Source organism: Anas acuta, chromosome 30, assembly GCF_963932015.1.
Source record: "Anas acuta chromosome 30, bAnaAcu1.1, whole genome shotgun sequence".
Classification (NCBI taxonomy): domain Eukaryota; kingdom Metazoa; phylum Chordata; class Aves; order Anseriformes; family Anatidae; genus Anas; species Anas acuta.
In genome coordinates, this window is record NC_089008.1 from 1,205,761 (window position 1) to 1,225,034 (window position 19,274).

The window sequence follows — 19,274 nt, forward strand, 5'->3', positions numbered from 1 at the left end:
AAAGCATGACCCAAGTGCGTTTCTGATGTGGCAAACTCACCACAAACACACACCCAACAACCATTCCATTCCTCTCCAGGCAGCAGCACATTGACAGCTCACAGATGGAAACCACAGACAACGGTGAAGTCACATGTGAGTACTATCTCCTCCCTCGGGGGAAGCCATACACCTGTCTCAGGTGGAATCCCAGCACTTCATTTCCCACTGGGCAACAGGCTACAGATATATCCCCATCCTACATGCACTGTGCTTGAATTGCAACTTGACCTTGTTTACCCATGCCTGCACAGAACAGTTTGCAAGGTGTGCTGGCTGTGCAGAGAGAGGAGATGCCACAGAATGTTGGAAAGACACCAAAACCTCAGCATCTTTGCTCCACTGCTGCTTAATGCACGTCCTAGATCAGGGTGATGGGAGGGGAAATGTGGTCAGGCATTGAGTGTTAACCCCAGGCAGCTGATGCCCAAAACTCATGGAGTTCACCCTCCTCCAATCAACAAGGGCTCATTGAGTGTTTTTTCCCCACAGACTCCACCATCACCCATGTTCGATGGAACAGGGTGAGTTATGGCACAGCTGTGCACAGCTCCTTTCTGCACTCCTGCAGCCTAGTGCACGCTCATTGTGCAGGGCTCAGAGTCAGCAGCTGAAGTAACAGGGTTTCTTTTCTCCCTAAAGCCTCGTCCCATACAGCAAAGGAGAAACACCACGACATATGCCACAGTGACCCCGCACCCAGACCCGATAGCGCTGCCACAGGGCAAGAGCACGGGGACCTTGCCACGGTTACCTTTACTCTCTTGCAGAGTTCTTGTGCAGCCGTATCATAGGGCTGAGGGCTGCACTTTGGGCTTCTTTGGGGTTTGTTGTCACAGGGAAGGTCTGTGTGTTTCTAGCCAAGAGGCTGAAGGACTCATATCTCTGTTTGCAATAAATTAATACCTCTAAAATATATCAGGTGTACCAAGTAATATCGTGAGTGTATCAATGGTTTTTCCTCATATTAAACCGTCTCCCTGTGCTCACTGGAAACTATGTATTCCTAAACTGCATGATAAAGTCACAGGGCTGCTCTTCCATGCACCCACACTGATGGACATTTGGACCTATAGGGACCGGTATCACTGCAGGGATGTGCTCACATGTGTCTGCCAACTGGTGTGTGTGCTGCAGATGTTGTTTTGTTTAGAAGAAAAATAAACATCTCTAGACGTCCATAAATCCACTGACCATGATGGGATGCTCAAGATGCTCAATCCAGGAGCTGAGGGAGTTGGTGAAAGTCATTGCTAGGCCATTCTCCATCATCTTTGGTAAGTCATGGGCATCAGGAAAGGTGCCTGAGGACTGGAGGAAAGCAAATATTAGTCCAGTCTTCACAAAGGGAAAGAAGGATGACCGAGGTAGCTATAGATCAGTCAACCTCACCTCCATCCCTGCAAAGCTGATGGAACAACTTAGCCTTGACATTGTCTCCAGGCATATCAAGGATAAAAGTGTCATTAGGGGCAGTCAACATGGCTTCACCAAGGGGAAGTCATGCTTGACCAAACTGAGAGCCTTTTATGAGGATATAGGCGGGGGGATAGATGATATTAAAGCAGTGGATATGGTCTATCTTGATTTCAGTAAAGCCTTTGACACCATCTCCCACACACAGCATCCTCGCAGCTAACGTAAAGTGTGTGAAGTGTGTGAAGGGTGATCTGGTAGTGAGGTGGACTGTGATCTGTCTGAAGGCAAGAAGCCAGGGGGTTGTGGTCAATGGGGTGGAGGCGAGTTGGAGGCCTGTATCTGGTGGAGTCCCTCAAGGGTCCGTACTGGGACTAGTCCTAGCCAATATATTCATCAATGACTTGGATGAGGGAATGGAGTGCACTGTCAGCAAGTTTGCTGATGACACTAAACTGGGAGGAGTGGCTGACACACCAGAAGGCTGTGCTTCCATCCATTGAGACCTAGACAGGATGGAGAATTGGGTGAGGAGAAATTGAATGAAATCACAGAATCACAGAATTGTCTAGGTTGGAAGAGACCTTCAAGATCACCTAATCCAACCTCTGACCTAACACTAACAAGTCCTTCTCTAAACCATATTTCAAAGCTCAACATCTAAACGTCTTTTAAAGACCTACAGCGATGGGGAGTGAACCACTTCCCTGGGCAGCCCATTCCAATACCTAAAAACCCTTTCAGTAAAGAAGTTTTTCCTAACATCCAACCTAAACCTCCCCTGGCACAACTTTAGCCCATTCCCCCTCATCCTGTCACCGGGCACGTGGGAGAATAGACCAATCCCCACCTCACTACAGCCTCCTTTATGTTACCTATAGAGAGCAATAAGGTTGCCCCTGAGCCTCCTTTTCTCCAGGCTGAACAAACCCAGCTCCCTCAGCCTCTCCTTGTAAGATTTGTTCTCCAGGACCCTCACCAGCTTCGTTGCTCTTCTCTAGACTCTCTCAAGTACTTCCATGTCCTTCTTGTAGCGAGGGGCCCAAAACTGAACACAGTACTCGAGGTGCGGCTTCACCAGAGCTGAGTACAGGGGGACAATCACTTCCCTAGACCTGCTGGCCACACTGCTTCTTATACAAGCCAGCATGCTGTTGGCCTTATTGGCCACTTGAGCACACTGCTGGCTCATATTCAGCCGACTATCAACCAATACTTCCAGGTCCTTTTCCACCAGGCATGTTTACAACCATTCCTCTCCAAGTCTGTAGCTCTGTTTGGGGTTATTGTGCCCCAGGTGCAGAACCCCGGCACTTGGTCTTGTTGAACTTCGTACACTTGGCCTCAGGCCGTCAGACCAGCCTATCCAGATCTTCCTGCAGAGCCTTCCTAACCTCGAGCACACTGACACACACACCTAACTTGGTGTTATCTGCAAACTTACTGAGGGTGCACTCGATCCCCTCATACAGATCATCAATAAAGATAAAGAGGGCTGGCCCCAGTACTGAGCCCCACATCCACAGCTTTGCCCTCATCCACTAAGCGTGTCACTTTGTCATAGAAGGAGATCACAGAATCACAGAATCACAGAATTTTCTAGGTTGGAAGAGACCTCAAGATCATCGAGTCCAACCTCTGACCTAAAACTAACAGTCCCCACTAAACCATATCCCTAAGCTCTACATCTAAACGTCTTTTGAAGACTTCCAGGGATGGTGACTCCACCACCTCCCTGGGCAGCCCGTTCCAATGCCTCACAACCCTTTCAGTAAAGAAATTCTTCCTAACATCTAACCTAAAACTCCCCTGGCGTAACTTTAGCCCATTCCCCCTCGTCCTGTCACCAGGCACATGGGAGAACAGGCCAACCCCCACCTCGCTACAGCCTCGTATCAGGTTCGTCAAGCAGGACCTGACTTTCAGAAACCCATGCTGACTGGGACTGATTGCCTGGTTGCACTGTAAGTGCTGCATGATGACACTCAAGATAGTCTGCGCCATGAGCTTCCCTAGCACTGAGGTCAAACTGACAGGCCTATAGTTCACCGGGCCTACCCTCCAGCCCTTCTTGTAGACAGGCGTCATGTTTGCTAGCCACTGGTCAACTGGGACCTACTCTGATAGCCAGGACTATTGATAAATGACGGTAAGAGACCTGGCCAGCTCCTCCGCCAGCTCTCTCAGTACCCTTGGGTGGATCCCATCTGGCCCCATCAACTTGCGTACATCCAAATGCTGTAGCAGGTCACCAACCATTTCCTCATGGATTATGAGTGCCACATTCCGCTCGCCATCCCCTTCCACCAGCTCATGATACTGGGTATCCAGAGAACAACTGTTCTTGCCACTAAAGACTGAGGTAAAGAAGGTATTAAGCACCTCTTCTTATTCCTCATCTCTTGTGACTAAGTTTCTCCTCGCATCCAGTAAAGGCTGGAGATTCTCCTTAGTCCTCCTTTTTGTGTTGATGTATTTATAAAAACATTTTTTTTTTATCTGTGAGATATGTTCATCTGATTCGTGTCAGTATGGAACAATGCTAGGGCCGAATGGTATGATGAAATGTGACCTTCTGTCTTTCATACCCTTGTATAACCACAAGTCTACGAAAAACAGAGTGGTTAATGTATATAGTTCTTGTGTCTTGCAAAGGAATGTTTTAGTAATTTGTGTCAACAGAGAGCTTGAAGGGAAATGTATTTGTAGACTTCTCCTTGGAGTCTTTGTTATCTGGGGGGGTAACTGTTAACTATTATGACTATTGCATGGGACTCTATGCAAGTCTCTGATATCTGGCCAGGAGATTAAGGAGGCGGGGAGAGCTGAAAAACAACTAAAAGACAAATCTTGCAAGGGATGTTGTACAAGTCTCTGACATCCGGCCAACTTGGACAAAGGAGAAGGACTAGAGGGAGGAAGACTATGAGCCTTCAGCACAAAAGACCCCCAGAGGGACCACCAGAGACTGATACGCATGCTCCAGTAGGAGGGTTTGGATTCCGGAAACTAATTATAATAACCCTGTTTTTTTCAGAAGTAGTAATGAATATGTATTAGCCTAGGAGCATAACAATCAGCTGCTTGATGTAGCTGGTGTGCGTCTTGGTGGAGCAGAGACTCCCGGTGCACCCAGCGTTGTTTGCTTACCTCTATTCCTTTAATAAATTGTAAACTTTGATTATAGTCCTATTTTGAAGACTGAGCCATTTACTACAAATGGGGGCTCGTCCAGGATGGCTTTGGTTCCTGAATTCTGATTTGATCTAGGAGAGGTGCTCCACCATTTGGTGGCTCCTGTTTGAGTCAGATTGGGACTAATGCCATCCTGAACCTGAATAAAGGTAAGCAAAGAATTTGATTTTTTTTTATGAGCTTTCTTGCTGGCTGCAGCACTGTATTTTGCCCGTAATTCTGTGCGCGAAGATCTGAACGAAAACGACGGAGCCGTAGGTGTTTAAGGAGTATACCGTTCGGTTGGGTAGCTTTCCTACCCTCGAGCAGATTGACACATGCGCATAGCTTGGTGTCATCTGCAAACTTACTGAGGGTGCACTCAATGCCCTCGTCCAGATCATTGATGAAGATATTAAAGAGGACCGGCCCCAGCACCGAGCCCTGGGGGACACCACTAGTGACTGGCCTCCAACTGGACTTAACTCCATTTATCACGACTCTTTGGGCCCGGCTATCCAGCCAGTTTCGAACCCAATGAAGCGTGCGCCGGTCCAAGTCAAGAGCAGCCAGTTTCTTGAGGAGAATGCTGTGGGAGACGGTATCAAATGCCTTGCTGAAGTCAAGGTAGACCACATCCACAGCCTTTCCCTTGTCCACCCAGCGCGTCACTTTGTCATAGAAGGAGATCAGGTTCCTCAAGCAGGATCTGCCTTCCATAAACCCATGCTGACTGGGCCTGATCGCCTGCTTGCCCTGCAAGTGCCGCATGATGACTCTCAAGAGGATCTGCTCCATGAGCTTCCCTGGTACTGAGGTCAAACTGACAGGCCTGTAGTTCCCGGATCTGCCCTCCGGCCCTTCTTGTAGATGGGTGTCACATTCGCTAGCCGCCAGTCAGCTGGGACCTACTCGATAGCCAGGACTGCTGATAAATGATGGATAGTTGTTTGGCCAGCACCTCTGCCAGTTCTCTCAGTACCCTTGGGTGGATCCCATCCGGCCCCATCGATTTGTGCACATCCAAGTGCCGTACCAGGTCACCAACCATTTCTTTCTGGATAGAGAGGGCCATATCCTGCTCCCCGTCCCCTTCCACTGGCTCAGGGTACTGAGTATCCAGAGAACAACCGGTATTGCCACTAAAGACTGAGGCAAAGCAGGCATTGAGCACCTCCGCCTTTTCCTCATCTCTTGTAACTAAGTTTCCCCCCGCATCCAGTAAAGGATGGAGATTCTCCCTAGTCCTCCTTTTTGTGATGATGTATTTATAAAAACCTTTTTTGTTATCTTTAACGGCAGTAGCCAGATTGAGCTCCAGATGAGCTTTGGCCTTTCTAATTTTGTCCCTGCACAGCCTCGCAACATCCTTATAGTCCTCCCTAGTGGCCTGCCCACTTTTCCAAAGATTATAAACCCTCTTTTTTCTCCTAAGCTCAAGCCACAATTCTCTGTTGAGCCAGGCTGGTCTTCTTCCCCACTGGCTCATCTTTGGGCACGTGGGGACAGACCGCTCCTGCGCCATTAAGATTTCCCTCTTGAAGAGTGCCCAGCCTTCCTGGACCCCTCTGCCCTTCAGAACCGCCTCCCAAGAGTATGTATATATATGTATGTATATATATATATGTATAGGACTGTTGGGAAACTTCATGTATATGTAACTCTTTACTAGTTATAACCAAAGCAACGTTAGGCGTGAACGACTTTGGTGGGACTACTAGCCGCCCTTGTGCCGCCCAGAACTGAGTAAACATACTAACTTTACAGTCTTACTGATTGTGGAGTCAGCTTTCTGTGAGTCATTTTGGTGAGCCAGGCAGGAGACACTCTGCTCAGCTGCGGGATTGGCTGCGGAGCGGACACCCCTAGGTGCACCCTGAGTGTTTGGCTCAGAGGATACTCCACTCTCAGCCGCTCACTGCAGGAGCAAACAAAGATCTCCTGAAGCTGCAGACAAACGGTATGTTTTCAGCTGCTGGAGGGATGTTAACTGGAGTGTTAATAATTGTATGTGTTATTCTTAAATGTCCAGGTATTTTGTGTTGAAAGTGTTTGTGTAAGTGTAAGGATTTGAAACAAAGTGGAGTCACACCATGAAGAACACAGTCAGAGACAATACTTGTTTGGTTGGTTATCATTCTAAATTATATTCTTGTGGTATGAATGAGATGTGCTAGAGGCCTCTCTGTGTGATTGCATGATTGTGCTGTATGAGTGAGATGCAGCGTCTCTGCAAAGCGAGTGCTGAGTTCCGATCCGCGGTTCCGTATTCTCTGCGAAGGGACTGGGCTGAGATGAACGAAGTGCATGACAGACCGAAAAGAAGTGCTGTTTTATCCAAGTTTTGAGTGGTGGTGCCTAATATATGGGCCTGGCGGTGTATCTTGTGATCCTATTTTTGCTCTTAAATGCTTTGAGTGTGACAAGAAAAAGGCAGGAGCATTATCTAAGTAACTAACAGTTGAGAAGTGTTGGTGTATTTGCTGCGGTGTGTGGTCAGTTTCCCAAGTAGTGGGGGGGGAGGGGGCTGACTGATTATCAAAGTGGTAGAATGGAGAGAGTCATTTCTTTGGTGGTTCGGGCTTGAGCCCTGGGAATTTGGTAAAAAGGGGGAGAGTGAGTTTATTTAGGCATCAATACCTTTTAAACCCCCATATTGACGGATACACAGGAGTGATTCCTTGTATGGGCTTACTAACAAAGTGCATGAGAAAAATTGACATTGGGCTTGAAATTCGGTCCTGTTGAAATGTAAATTTTTGTGGAAAAGGTGGTAATGTTTGTCTAGAAGACTGAAGGCTGCGTGCTTCAGTTGTTTTCCTGAAGTTCCATGATTGAAACGGGGCTCATTAATAATTTGAAATAGTGAAGTTTGTATGTGGGAAGAAGAGTTTAATCCCAGACAATTGGGACATTTGGGAAGATTAGGAAAAGATAGTAAAAACCTGCAGTAAAATGGTTTGCGTGGAAATTGAAACAAAGGACAGTAACTAGTGAGGAATAGTAATAAATAAATAAATAAATAAATAAACAAATAAAAGGGAATGGGAAATCAAGGAAATGGGTAATATCCAAAACAAAGACATTTTAAATAAAGCCTCCTTGGGTGTATATTGGCACATTCGAAGGATATTGTTAGAACTGGGGGCACAGAAAGCAAGAGGACTTTCACTAAGGATTGCAATCAGTGGTGGCCACTATATAAAGTGAATGGCCACTTTATGGATCAATCGACTATAACACTATCTTGCAATTAATGTTGTTTTTGAGGGGAGAAAGAAAATAGGATTAAATGTATTATACTGATATGTTATTTCAGCATCTTAGAGGGAAAAGGAGTGGAATTAAGTTGGTCCCTGACTTAGCCTTTGGTGTTGGCATGAGAAAAGTACAGGCTGGAGAAAAATAAAGGAAGGGTTAAAAGAGTTGTTAAAGGTGTTAAAGGTGTGGCACGTAGTATTTCACAGAGCTGTTTGAAGTTGAATGAGCAGTGGAAGAGGATGTAAGAATGTTAATAGTTCTGCCTCAACAGAAGGCTGTGATCTCAAAATCACCAGTGTGAGCCCTTTGGGGCAGAGGCACCATGATGGTCCAAGAGTTGTCACGGAAACAGAAAAACAGTTAACCCTTAAAAAAAACTGAGTTTATGAGAGAGCTCAGATTGCCCAGGGAACTGTTGATGATTGCATTCCCCTGACCGACCCCATGCTGAGACTATAGTCACCCCAGAAATAATGAATGGTAAATACCAAAATCTGGTTAAATTGGGAATGGAGAATCTGTTCCAACAAAATCCAAAAGAAACCCCTACAGAATTTTTGGACCGACTATGAAATGCAATGGAAAACAAAACAAAACAAACAAACGAAACTGGAGAAAATAGGGGCTAAGATAGAACAAGGAAAATGGACACTGCCAGACAGGCAAGAGATATTGCCAAAAGCTTATGAGAAGCAAATATTGGGACGTTTGCATGTACAAACACATTGGGGTACAAAGGTGTTAAGTGATCATTTACTAAAACAATTTGGTTGCATTGTTTGTTTGTTTGTTTGTTTTTTGTTTTTTGTTTTTTTTTTTTTTTTTTAAATAGCAAAGCAAATTACATAACCGTTGCTTAACTTGTCAGAAGATAAATAAGAAAGTGTTTCAACAAGCAGCCACGGGAGGGAGAAACAAAACAAAACAGCTTATAGGGCTTTTGAGAAAGTACAAGTTGGTTTCACTGAATTGCCCAAAGTAGAGAGGATAAAATATCTATTGGTAATAGTAGATCATTTAACACAATGGGTAGAAGCTTATCCCGTAGTACAAGCTACAGCACAAATGGTGATAAAAATTCTATTAGAACGCCTTATACCTAGATATGGGATAATCCAGTACATTTATTCTGACCAGGGCACACACTTTACTTCTAAAATAATAAAATTATTATGTCAATCATTAGGTATTCAGTGGGAATACCATACTCCATGGCACCCACAAAGCTCAGGGAAAGTAGAAAGAATTAATCAAACAATAAAACAACAATTGGCTAAATTAATGAGCGAGACACAAATGCCCTGAACGAAATGCTTACCATTAGCACTTTCAAACATAAGAACTAAACCATACAGTGAGACTGGATTATCACCATATGAAATGTTACATGATATGCCTTATTCTCAAGGGATGACTCTAGGGAACAATGTAGTTGAGGATCGTAGCATCCAGAAATATCTAATTACTATTGGAAGGAGATTACAAGAGCTAAGAGAAATTGGAATGATGGCTCAAACACCACCTTTAGGATTTGCTATTCATAAGATACAACCAGGAGAAAAGGTCTCAATAAATAAACCTGGAGGGAAGAATCACTGAACCCCTGATGTGAGGGACTGTACCTTGTTTTACTTACTACTGAAACAGCTGTGAGAACCGCAGAAAGGGGTTGGACCCACGCATCCAGAATAAAAGGACCAGTAACTACCGAAACTTGGAGGGTTGAACACACTCCTGGGGAACTGAAACTCAAGCTAAGGAAGAACTAATATTCTGGCAATGGGGCTCTGCATGAGTTAAGGATGCCAAATAAAGGGGACAAGCCTGAAGGGAGGAAAGGGAGAAGGCAAGACCGGGGACCCTCCACTGCGGTGTTTATGGTCTACCAAGGGAGGCAACCCCTATGGGTATTGAATGCTGAGTGAGAGGGCCTAGACCAGAATTCTCCCACACTAAGGTCAGGTTGTCCTGAGAAAATAACATAAGAACCTCTTTTTTTTTAAACCTATATAAAATTGTGATTCGTTTTCCAGGAGCTGGATCACCCTGACAGGCTGAACGGTAACACAAGACTGAATTGACCCTGAAAATGGGTCCAACACCTTGATTGAAGGCATTTGCCTATTATCACAGAATCACAGAATCACGGAATTTCTAGATTGGAAGAGACCTCAAGATCATCGAGTCCAACCTCTGACCTAATGCTAACAGTCCCCACTAAACCATATCCCTAAGCTCTACATCTAAACGTCTTTTAAAGACTTCCAGGGATGGTGACTCCACCACTTCCCTGGGCAGCCTGTTCCAGTGTCTAACAACCCTTTCGGTAAAGAAGTTCTTCCTAACATCTAACCTAAAAGTCCACTGGTGCAACTTAAGCCCATTCCCCCTCATCCTGTCACCAGGCATGTGGGAGAACAGACCAACCCCCATCTCTCTACAGCCTCCTTTAAGGTATCTGTAAAGAACAATAAGGTCACCCCTGAGCCTCCTCTTCTCCAGGCTGAACAAGCCCAGCTCCCTCAGCCGCTCCTCACAGGACTTGTTCTCCAGACCCCTCACCAGCTTCGTCGCCCTTCTCTGGACCCGCTCAAGCACCTCCATGTCCTTCTTGTAGCAAGGGGCCCAAAACTGAACACAGTACTCAAGGTGCGGCCTCACCAGAGCTGAGTACAGGAGGACGATCACCTCCCTCGCACTGCTGGCCACAATGTTTCTTATGCAAGCCAGGATGCCGTTGGCCTTCTTGGCCACCTGAGCACACTGCTGGCTCATATTCAGCCGACTGTCCACCATCACTCCCAGGTCCTTCTCTGCCAGGCAGCTCTCCAACCACTCATCTCCCAGCCTGTAGCTCTGCTTGGGGTTATTGCACCCCGATGTAGAACCCGGCACTTGGCCTTGTTGAACTTCATGCAGTTGACCTCAGTCCATCGGTGCAGCCTATCCAGATCCTCCTGCAGAGCTTTCCTACCCTCAAGCAGATCGACACACGCACCTAACTTGGTGTCATCTGCAAACTCACTGAGGGTGCACTCAGTGCCCTCGTCCAGATCATCGATGAAGATATTAAAGAGAACCGGCCCCAGCACGGAGCCCTGGGGAGTGCCACTAGTGACTGGCCTCCAACTGGACTTGACTTCAATTTGTGGGCATGGTGGGGCCCTCCCCTTCTTCTCAACACAGACACACTCCAGAAATAGGGGGGTTGTGGAAGTGTTGCTAAGGACCTTCAGCACCTTTTCGTTTTGCTCTTAATATGCCTCTGCATGGTGCTGGTAGTGCTCAAGACTCTTCTGCTGACCCCAGCCATTTCTGTAAGTGCCAGTCCCTTCTTCACCCTTCTCCTCTAGGCACTGTGTGAAGTGCGGATGCCTTTACCATGGCAAGCCGTGACCATGGGGCAACAGTGGTGGGGAATGGGGAAGCCCTACCTGCTGTGTGTGGCTGGGCACTAACTCAAGTTCTCCCTCCAGGTTCCAACGTGGATGAGATGGGCAGAGTGAAGGTGAGTTCAGCCCCAGCTCAGCCTTCCACGTTGAGCGTGCACTTGATGGTTGAGAGAGGGCAGGCTGTTGGAGAGCAAATGCAAGCCAGAAGTGCATCCGATGGCAGGAGCCTGGGAGCTTCATGTGGCTGTGCTCTTTCTGAATCCCCCTCCTTCCATGCTCCCAGCACTTTCCCATGGTGGGCACTGTGAGAGCAAAGCTACTCCTTGTTCTGGCTTGAGGCGATGCAGCTGGTTCTCCGAGAGAGGCAGAGAGCACTGGGGAAAGCCCGGCCGACCTGCCAGCTGTGAATAAAGCCATCCCAAACAGGAAGGAGCTGGTGTAGTTCTTCTCGGCAAGGTCTGTCTGCAAGACTCTTCACATCCCTTCATATTAACACTACTGCCCCTTTCTGTCTCGATGTCTATCTGTCTGCTCCATCCCATTCCATGTGTGGCTGCATGAGATGGAGTTGCCATCAGGAACACAAAGTAAGAGATGTGTATTTGTCATCAAAGTAAAACCACATCTGCAGAGCACACACTATTGACCCACACATGCGAGGACATCCCTGCAGTGATATCTGTCCATGTAGGTCAAAAATGGGCATCTCCATGGGTGGCTGGAATAACATCCCCATGACATTATAATGCAACTTAGGTGTACACATCATCCACTGAGCACAGTGAGAGGTTTTCTTTTGTTGAGAAAAAAATCAATACACTCACAGTAAGATTTGGTATAGGTCATATATTTTAGAAGTATTAATGTATTGTAGATGGAAGTGTGAGTCCTACATCATCTTGGCTAGACACTCACAGCCCTTCCCTGTGACAAAAAAAAAAAAAAAAAAAAAAAAAAAAGTGCAGCCCCGAACCCCACGTTTTGGCTGCACAAGCCCTCTGCAAGAGAGCAAAGGCAGCTGTGGGCAAGGCTCCTGTGCCCTTCCCCTGTGGCAGCGCTATCGGGTCTGGGTGCGGGTCACCGTGGCATACGTTGTGGTGTCGCTCATCTGCTGCATGGGAGGAGGCTTTAGGGAGAAAAGAAATCCTGTTACTTCAGCTGCTGTGAGCCCTGCACAATGTGCGGGCACTAGGATCCAGAAGTGCAAAAAGGAGCTGTCCACAGCTGTGCCACGACTCACCCTGTTCCGTCGAACGTGGGCGATGGTGGAGTCTGTGGGGGCAAAAAAAAACACACCATGAGCTCTTTCTGCCTGTTGGTGGAGGGCTGAAACTCACACTGACCTTGGGCAGCAGCTGCCTGTGGTCAGCTCTCGATGCCCGGCCACATTTCCCCTCCCATCACTCTTATTTTGGATGAGCATTAAGCAGCAGTGGAGCAGAGATGCTGAAGTTTTGGTGTATTTCCAGCTTTCTGTGGAATCTCCTCTCTTTGCACAGCCAGCACACCTTGCAAGCTGCTCTGTGCAGGCGTGGGAAAACAAGGTTGTGCTGCATCTCGAGGGAGGTGCAAATAGGGTGGGTATATATTTATAGCCTGTTACCCAACCACAACATCCTCCCTTGGCTGCTGCCTGTGGTTTCAGAGCAAACTATAAAATGTTTTCCCCACAAACGCAAGGAAACAGACCCACATTTTTCATTGCTGTTCTGTCCTTTCTACTAGAGGAAAATGTTTTCCCCACCAGGAGAAGGAGCCACATATTTCAGTGCTGTTCTTCAAGCAGAAATGCCTCTGAAGGGAAACTGAAGAAAGGACAAAGCAGCAGCTGGAGCAGGGGAAATGCAGCCTGGGGCTGGAGCAGGTGTGGAAGGAGCCCTCCAGGCAAAGGGGCTTTGTCCCTGTGAGCACTGGGATGCTGCCATGTCCCTTGTGCAGGTAGCAGCCACGCTCTGCATGCAAGGAAGAAGCAGGACATGAGGATACCTGGCCTTGATGAATGGGCAGGGATTTTGCATGTCCCAGTGGGAAATGAAGGGGTAGGATTGCACAGGGGATTGCACAAGCAGGGATGACCATGGTCAAAGGGACATGTGGCTTTCCCCAAGGGAGGAGGTAGTACACACACTGGACTTCTCCGTTGCTGGTGTCTTCCATCTGTGGGCTGTCAATGTGCTGCTGCCTGGAGAGGAATGGAATCATTCTGGAGTGTACATTTGTGGACAAGAGGCACTGTGAGAGACACTTTTGGGTGGTGCTGAAATCCATGCCTTGACAAACCCCGTCCTCCCTGCTCCAGCACAGGGAATAGAGCCACACACAGAGACAATGCTGCCCCTGGCCAAGGAGCACCCCAGGACGTCTCCATGCCCCCAACTCCCTCCTGCAAACCCCACAGCCAGCAGCCCTTGGTGCTCACCTTGGGCATCTCCCTCTGCACGCACCTGCAAGAAGAACAGGGGCTGAGGTGCACAGGCCAAGGTGCTGCCCAGCACTGGCTCCCATCTCGGGGCTGGGGGATGAAGGCTGAAGCTCCCCAGCTCCCTCAGCAGCCTCCCCAGCTGGGCTGCCCACAGCAATCACCCCCAGGCACCATCTGCCCCAGCTGTGAACCCCCAGGTTCCCCCCACCACCTTTCCCACTGCACCAGCCCCGCAGCAGGACCCCCACAACCTCAGCATTTTCCCCCTTTTTCCCTCTTTTTCCCCCTTTTTCCCCCACTTCCTCACCTTTCTTGATGACAAACCAGCTGCCTGCAGCCAGAAGGACGAGGCCAACGGCTGCCACTGCCAGCACCATGCCTATGGGGAGGGTGTGCGGGATCTGGGCATGTGGAGCTGGGGGACAGAGGGTGTGAGGCCAGCAAGTTGTGATGGGGAGAGGCAGGGAGCAGGACATGCCCATGCAGCCGGCATACCTGCATGCTCATCCTCACCTGGGGAGCTGTGGATGTCCTGGGTGGTCTCACCAGCACTTGAACCTTGTGGAAAAGCAGGCTTTGCTTAGTGGCACCAAGACCTGACACAGCACCATGCCCATGCCTGTTTCCCTGCTGTTGGTGCTTGCTGGACAGGGACATTCCCATCTCTGTGTCTTCCACTTATGCCATTGAGGTCTCCCCTCTGTCACTATCCCATACACCTGCTCACATGTAAGTAATAGCCCTGCTCATGACAATTGTCCTAATTCCCCTGCCACAGTCTCATCAATTTACAGGGCAGACCTTGGAGCATCCCTGGCTCAGCACAGGGTCCATCAAAATCCCCACTCCCATGTGGGATCCACCCCAGAGCCATGCCCTGCCTGCTGCAGCACACAGCACCAGCACCAGCAGTGTCCCATCCCTTCTCTATTCATTGCCCTGGGGCCATGTCTCACCTGGCACAGAAAGGGTCCGGGGAGCACTGAGAGCAGAGTTCTTCACCCAGTTTTTCTCATTCTTCTTCTGATACCCACATGTGTATGTCCCAGCACTTCTCGAGGTGATGGTCAGGACCAGAGAGTAGTTGATGTTCCCATGCTGGGCTTTCAGGCTGAACTCCTCCTGCCCATTCTTGCAGAAAAACACACGTGTAGCAGGAAACTGCTCATCAATGGTACATTGAACCAAAACTGTTTCCCCTTCTTGGGCACTGGAAGCGTTCAGGTACAGGACTGGAGTCTGGTGGTTACCTGGAGAGAATGCAGAGGGATTCCCCAGGCAAGCGTTAGTGATTGCTGGGTTGCAAAACCAACTGCTTGCCAAGGCTAGAAGAGTCTGCTCTCCTGGGGTTTACAGGGTCTGCTCTCCTGGGGTTTACAGGGGGAATTGCGAGGGAATAATCCCCTTTCTCTTCCCATCTCCTTTCCCAGGACATGTTCATTTTCGGGACCCACCTCCATGCTCCTTCAGTCCTGGAGAGCTGCAGATGTCCTGGGTGGTCACTCCAGCACCTGCAGCATGGGGAAGATAGGGCTTTGCTTAGAGCAGCAGTGACCTCCTCCCTCCCCAAAACATCTCTGCCCCGCAGTGCTGCACACCTGCCCCGCACAAGCTGTCCTCATCCTCCCCTGTGCCCACCACAGGCCTGTTCTGGCCCCAGCAGCAGCCGTCCAGACCTCAGCCTCCCCCCCCACCGAACAATGCCCCAACTCACAGAGTGCCAGCAGCAGGACGGCAGGGCCAGAAAGAGACAGCCTTGCCCATGACACCTGCCCCAGCATCTTTTGGGACACTTTCTTTGGGGAGCACCGTCTGCTTCAAGTTTCTGGTTTGCTGTGAGCTGGGGACAGTGGGACCGAGACTTGCAGTGCAGCTGGGAGCTGTCCTGTGGGCTTTCTGTGGCCGCCTGAGCCTGGCCCACAGTCAGAAGCTCTCAACAGAGCGGGCCTGGCCTCAGTCCCTGCTATATCTGTTGTGTTTGTTGAGCCCCCGCTCTTATTTTTATCCTCTCAGACACCGCAGCATGCTTGGTTTTTACCTGTATCTCATGAGCAACATCCTTGCAAAGCCATCCTGCTCTGTGTCCCAACACTGCTCAGTGCTTTCTCAGAATCACTAAATCACAGAATTGAAAGGGTTGGAAGGGACCTCGAAAGATCATTGGGTCCAATCCCCCTGCCAAAGCAGGTTCCTTACAGCAGGCTGCCCACTGACCACATCACTCCCCTTGTCTTCAATGTCTGTACAAACGATGCTGCCAGGGGATTCCTGCACCAAGTCCAAAGTGATATTAGAGATTTGGGGCACTTATCAAGGCTGCAGGCAGCATTGCCCTTCGTCCTGATGGCGAGGGCATGGGGTGTGAGGAGGTGAAGCACTGGGAGTAGAAGTCAACAATTGGCTGTGGAGCTGTTGTTGGCAGCAGGGTCTGGGGTTCTCTTACTGTGGGATAGTTGGGTCTGCGAGGGTTGAGATAACAGCAGATTTGTCCTGTAAATTTGTGGAAGACTCCTCTTCATTCTCTTTGAACAGAAGGTACTATTTGGGAAGACAATGTGTTTTTTTTTTGTTTTTTTTTCTATTTTTTTTTCTCTTTCTTTGTATGTGATCTATCCCATGGACGACATTCATGGCTCTTAAAAGGGGTTTGGAGCCATAGTGTGAGGACAGGGAGGTGTTGGAGTGCTTTGTGATCCAGGGACCTCTACCTGGAACAGCAATACAACAAAAAGGGGCTTGGAATGGCCCCAGGGAAGAGACCTCTTTGGTGCTGTTCAAGACACAGTGGTGGGAAGGTGGCTTGCCTAGCAATTACCCAGCAGCAGAGGCATGGGTGAGGGCATGTGGGTGCACCAGGTCTCGTCCCCCTTAAGCAAAACCTTCTGTGCCCCATGGTGCAGGCACCGGCATGACCACACAGGACCTCTGCAGATCTCCAGGTGAGTGTGACCATGGGAACGGGTGGCAAAAGGGAGAGGTGTGTGTGCTGAAGATGGGAAGAGAGAGGAGTTTTGTTCCCTGAGTGTGAACACCCCAAAAGGAATCTCTTTCCTGTGAGGCACACAAAGCATTTTGCAGCTCTGCTGCCCCTCCTGCTTCAAAGAGAGGAATCCCTGCTCCATCTCTTTAGGTGGCCTCCTGGCTCGTGCTCTTGTGTTGAACACCATCAGGGTACAAGATGAATAAGTAATTTTGGTTCAGTGCTCCTCCTGTGCTGCACTTATGGGGTTCTCCTATCTCTATAGTATCACCTCTGCTGCAGAAAAGGGGCTCTGCAGGGCCTATGCACAGAGAACAAAGTCTGGGGATATGGATGGACCCTGGGCTGTGACACTACTGCTCCAAGCTGTACCTCTCTCCTTTAGAAACCTATGTCTGGGAATTTACATGAGCTGGCTTGTTCATGGGGATGGGGTCTCAGCATGGCTGGTCCCCACACCCACAGCCCATCCTTGCACAAAGGGGTTTTCGCCATCCCACAGCAACACCTGCAAGGATCTGGAAGGAGCCACGGTGGCCCAAAGAGTTGTGGTAAATGGAGCCAAGTCCAGTTGGAGGCCAGTCACTAGTGGCGTCCCCCAGGGCTCGGTGCTGGGGCCGGTCCTCTTTAACATATTCATCAATGATCTGGATGACGGCATTGAGTGCACCCTCAGTAAGTTTGCAGATGACACCAAGCTATGCGCATGTGTCGATCTGCTCGAGGGTAGGAAGGCTCTGCAGGAGGATCTTTATAGGCTGCACCGATGGGCTGAGGTCAACTGCATGAAGTTCAACAAGGCCAAGTGCCGGGTCCTGCACCTGGGACGCAATAACCCCAAGCAGAACTACAGGCTGGGAGAGGAATGGTTGGAGAGCTGCCAGGCAGAGAAGGACCTGGGAGTGATGGTGGACAGTCGGCTGAATATGAGCCAGCAGTGTGCTCAGGTGGCCAAGAAGGCCAACGGCATCCTGGCTCGTATCAGAAACAGTGTGACCAGCAGGGCTAGGGAGGTGATCGTCCCCCTGTACTCGGCTCTGGTGAGGCCGCACCTCGAGTACTGTGTTCAGTTTTGGGCCCCTCGCTACAAGAAGGACATGGAGGTGCTTGAGCGGGTCCAAAGAAGGGCGATGAAGCTGGTGAGGGGTCTGGAGAGCAAGTCCTATGAGGAGCGGCTGAAGGAGCTGGGCTTGTTCAGCCTAGAGAAGAGGAGGCTCAGGGGTGACCTTATTGCTCTGTATAAGTACATTAAAGGAGGCTGTAGCGAGGTGGGGGTTGGCCTGTTCTCCCATGTGCCTGGTGACAGGACGAGGGGGAATGGGCTAAAGTTACGCCAGGGGAGTTTTAGGTTAGATGTTAGGAAGAATTTCTTTACTGAAAGGGTTGTTAGGCACTGGAACGGGCTGCCCAGGGAGGTGGTGGAGTCACCATCCCTGGAAGTCTTCAAAAGACGTTTAGATGTAGAGCTTAGGGATATGGTTTAGTGGGGACTGTTAGTGTTAGGTCAGAGGTTGGACTCGATGATCTTGAGGTCTCTTCCAACCTAGAAATTCTGTGATTCTGTCCCCACTGTGGGCTGAGCCATTCCATGTTGCCCTTGACAAAGTTGTTCAATGCCCCATCCAAACTGGCCTTAAACACTTCCAGGGATGGGGCATTCACCACTTCTTGGGGGCTACTGTCATCTGAGAAGCTCCAGAGTACCAGAAATAAACACTTCGGTGGGGCAGATCTCATGTGGAGGAGACCCATACCCTTCTGGGTTGCATTGTATGGCAGTCTGGGGTTTCTCTAATGTCACTAAAAGTTTGTATGTGGGTGGCTTAGTCAAGGCTGTGGTGTCCTTATCATGATCTCAATAGTATTACAGATTATAAAGTTGGGGTTAGGATTAAAATATCTTTTTTTTTTTTCAGCTTTAGCTTAAACCACACTTACTCAAAAGATTTATTGTTTGCATTGTTCTCCTTGGCCATGATGTTGTTGAGATCAGTTCTGCACTGGGGACAGAGGAAAGACCCTGGTCATTACTAGTTGAAACATAATGGTTTTGCACTTGAAACAGAAAAAAAAAAAAAAAAAGTATTATATTTGGGCTCTGATCAAAACTATCTGGCACTCCTATGATATCCTTCCTGTGTGTCTTCAGTACCTCCGTGGGGCACAGCAGGCTGGGAAGGGTAGCTGAAAGAACGGGGGCAAGTGAAAATCCAAATAATTTCCCTAGGAGATTGCTTCAGAATGCCTTTATTGTCAGCATTTGCACGTAGGTCTGCATTGTGCTCGTCAAGGCTGGGAGTCAAGGCTCATGATCTGGGGGTGTGCACTTGCTGCAGAAAATAAGAAATTATCTTTTGTGCTAAACATAAGCAGGCACCTCAAAGGAAGAAGAGCCACCCTCAGGCAAAGAACCTCAAGGCAAAAAGCAAGCACCGCATTTATTGAGGTCTGGGATCTCTAGTAAAACAGGACATTGAATTCCCAATGAGAAGAAGTGCTTGCGATTGCATGACTTTCGCCAGATGTTTACAGAAAAGCCTCATCTGTCTCTTCATCCTGGGTTCAAGTCTTTTTGGTGAGCACTTTCTGC

At 48.8% G+C, this 19,274-nt stretch overlaps 1 protein-coding gene across 2 annotated transcripts; it reads right to left on the reverse strand.

Moving 5' to 3' along the window:
- Positions 1 to 12,134: 12,134 nt before the first annotated feature.
- Positions 12,135 to 15,609, reverse strand: LOC137846121 (uncharacterized). 2 transcript variants are annotated; one of them, XM_068663838.1, is made up of 9 exons: positions 15,419 to 15,609; positions 15,159 to 15,215; positions 14,661 to 14,954; positions 14,218 to 14,262; positions 14,012 to 14,083; positions 13,702 to 13,726; positions 13,409 to 13,464; positions 12,523 to 12,554; positions 12,135 to 12,408 (listed from the first exon to the last, which is right to left on the reverse strand). In XM_068663838.1, the coding sequence occupies exons 1-9, from the start codon at positions 15,483 to 15,485 to the stop codon at positions 12,340 to 12,342; spliced, it is 717 nt and encodes a 238-aa protein (XP_068519939.1). In that variant the 5' UTR covers positions 15,486 to 15,609; the 3' UTR covers positions 12,135 to 12,339. The 2 variants fall into 2 exon arrangements, with proteins under 2 accessions (XP_068519939.1, XP_068519938.1); XM_068663837.1 differs by having other exon boundaries at positions 14,012 to 14,119; positions 15,419 to 15,608.
- Between the last annotated feature and the right edge of the window lie 3,665 nt (positions 15,610 to 19,274).

Coding starts and splice junctions, on each gene's coding strand:
- LOC137846121 (XM_068663837.1), bottom strand. CDS start 15,485: ATGCTGGGGCAGGTGTCATGGGCAAGGCTGTCTCTTTCTGGCCCTGCC. Junction 13,727..14,011: donor CTGGTTTGTCATCAAGAAAG/GTGAGGAAGTGG, acceptor TTCTTCTTGCAG/GTGCGTGCAGAGGGAGATGC. Junction 13,465..13,701: donor TGCAGAGGGAGATGCCCAAG/GTGAGCACCAAG, acceptor ATTCCTCTCCAG/GCAGCAGCACATTGACAGCC.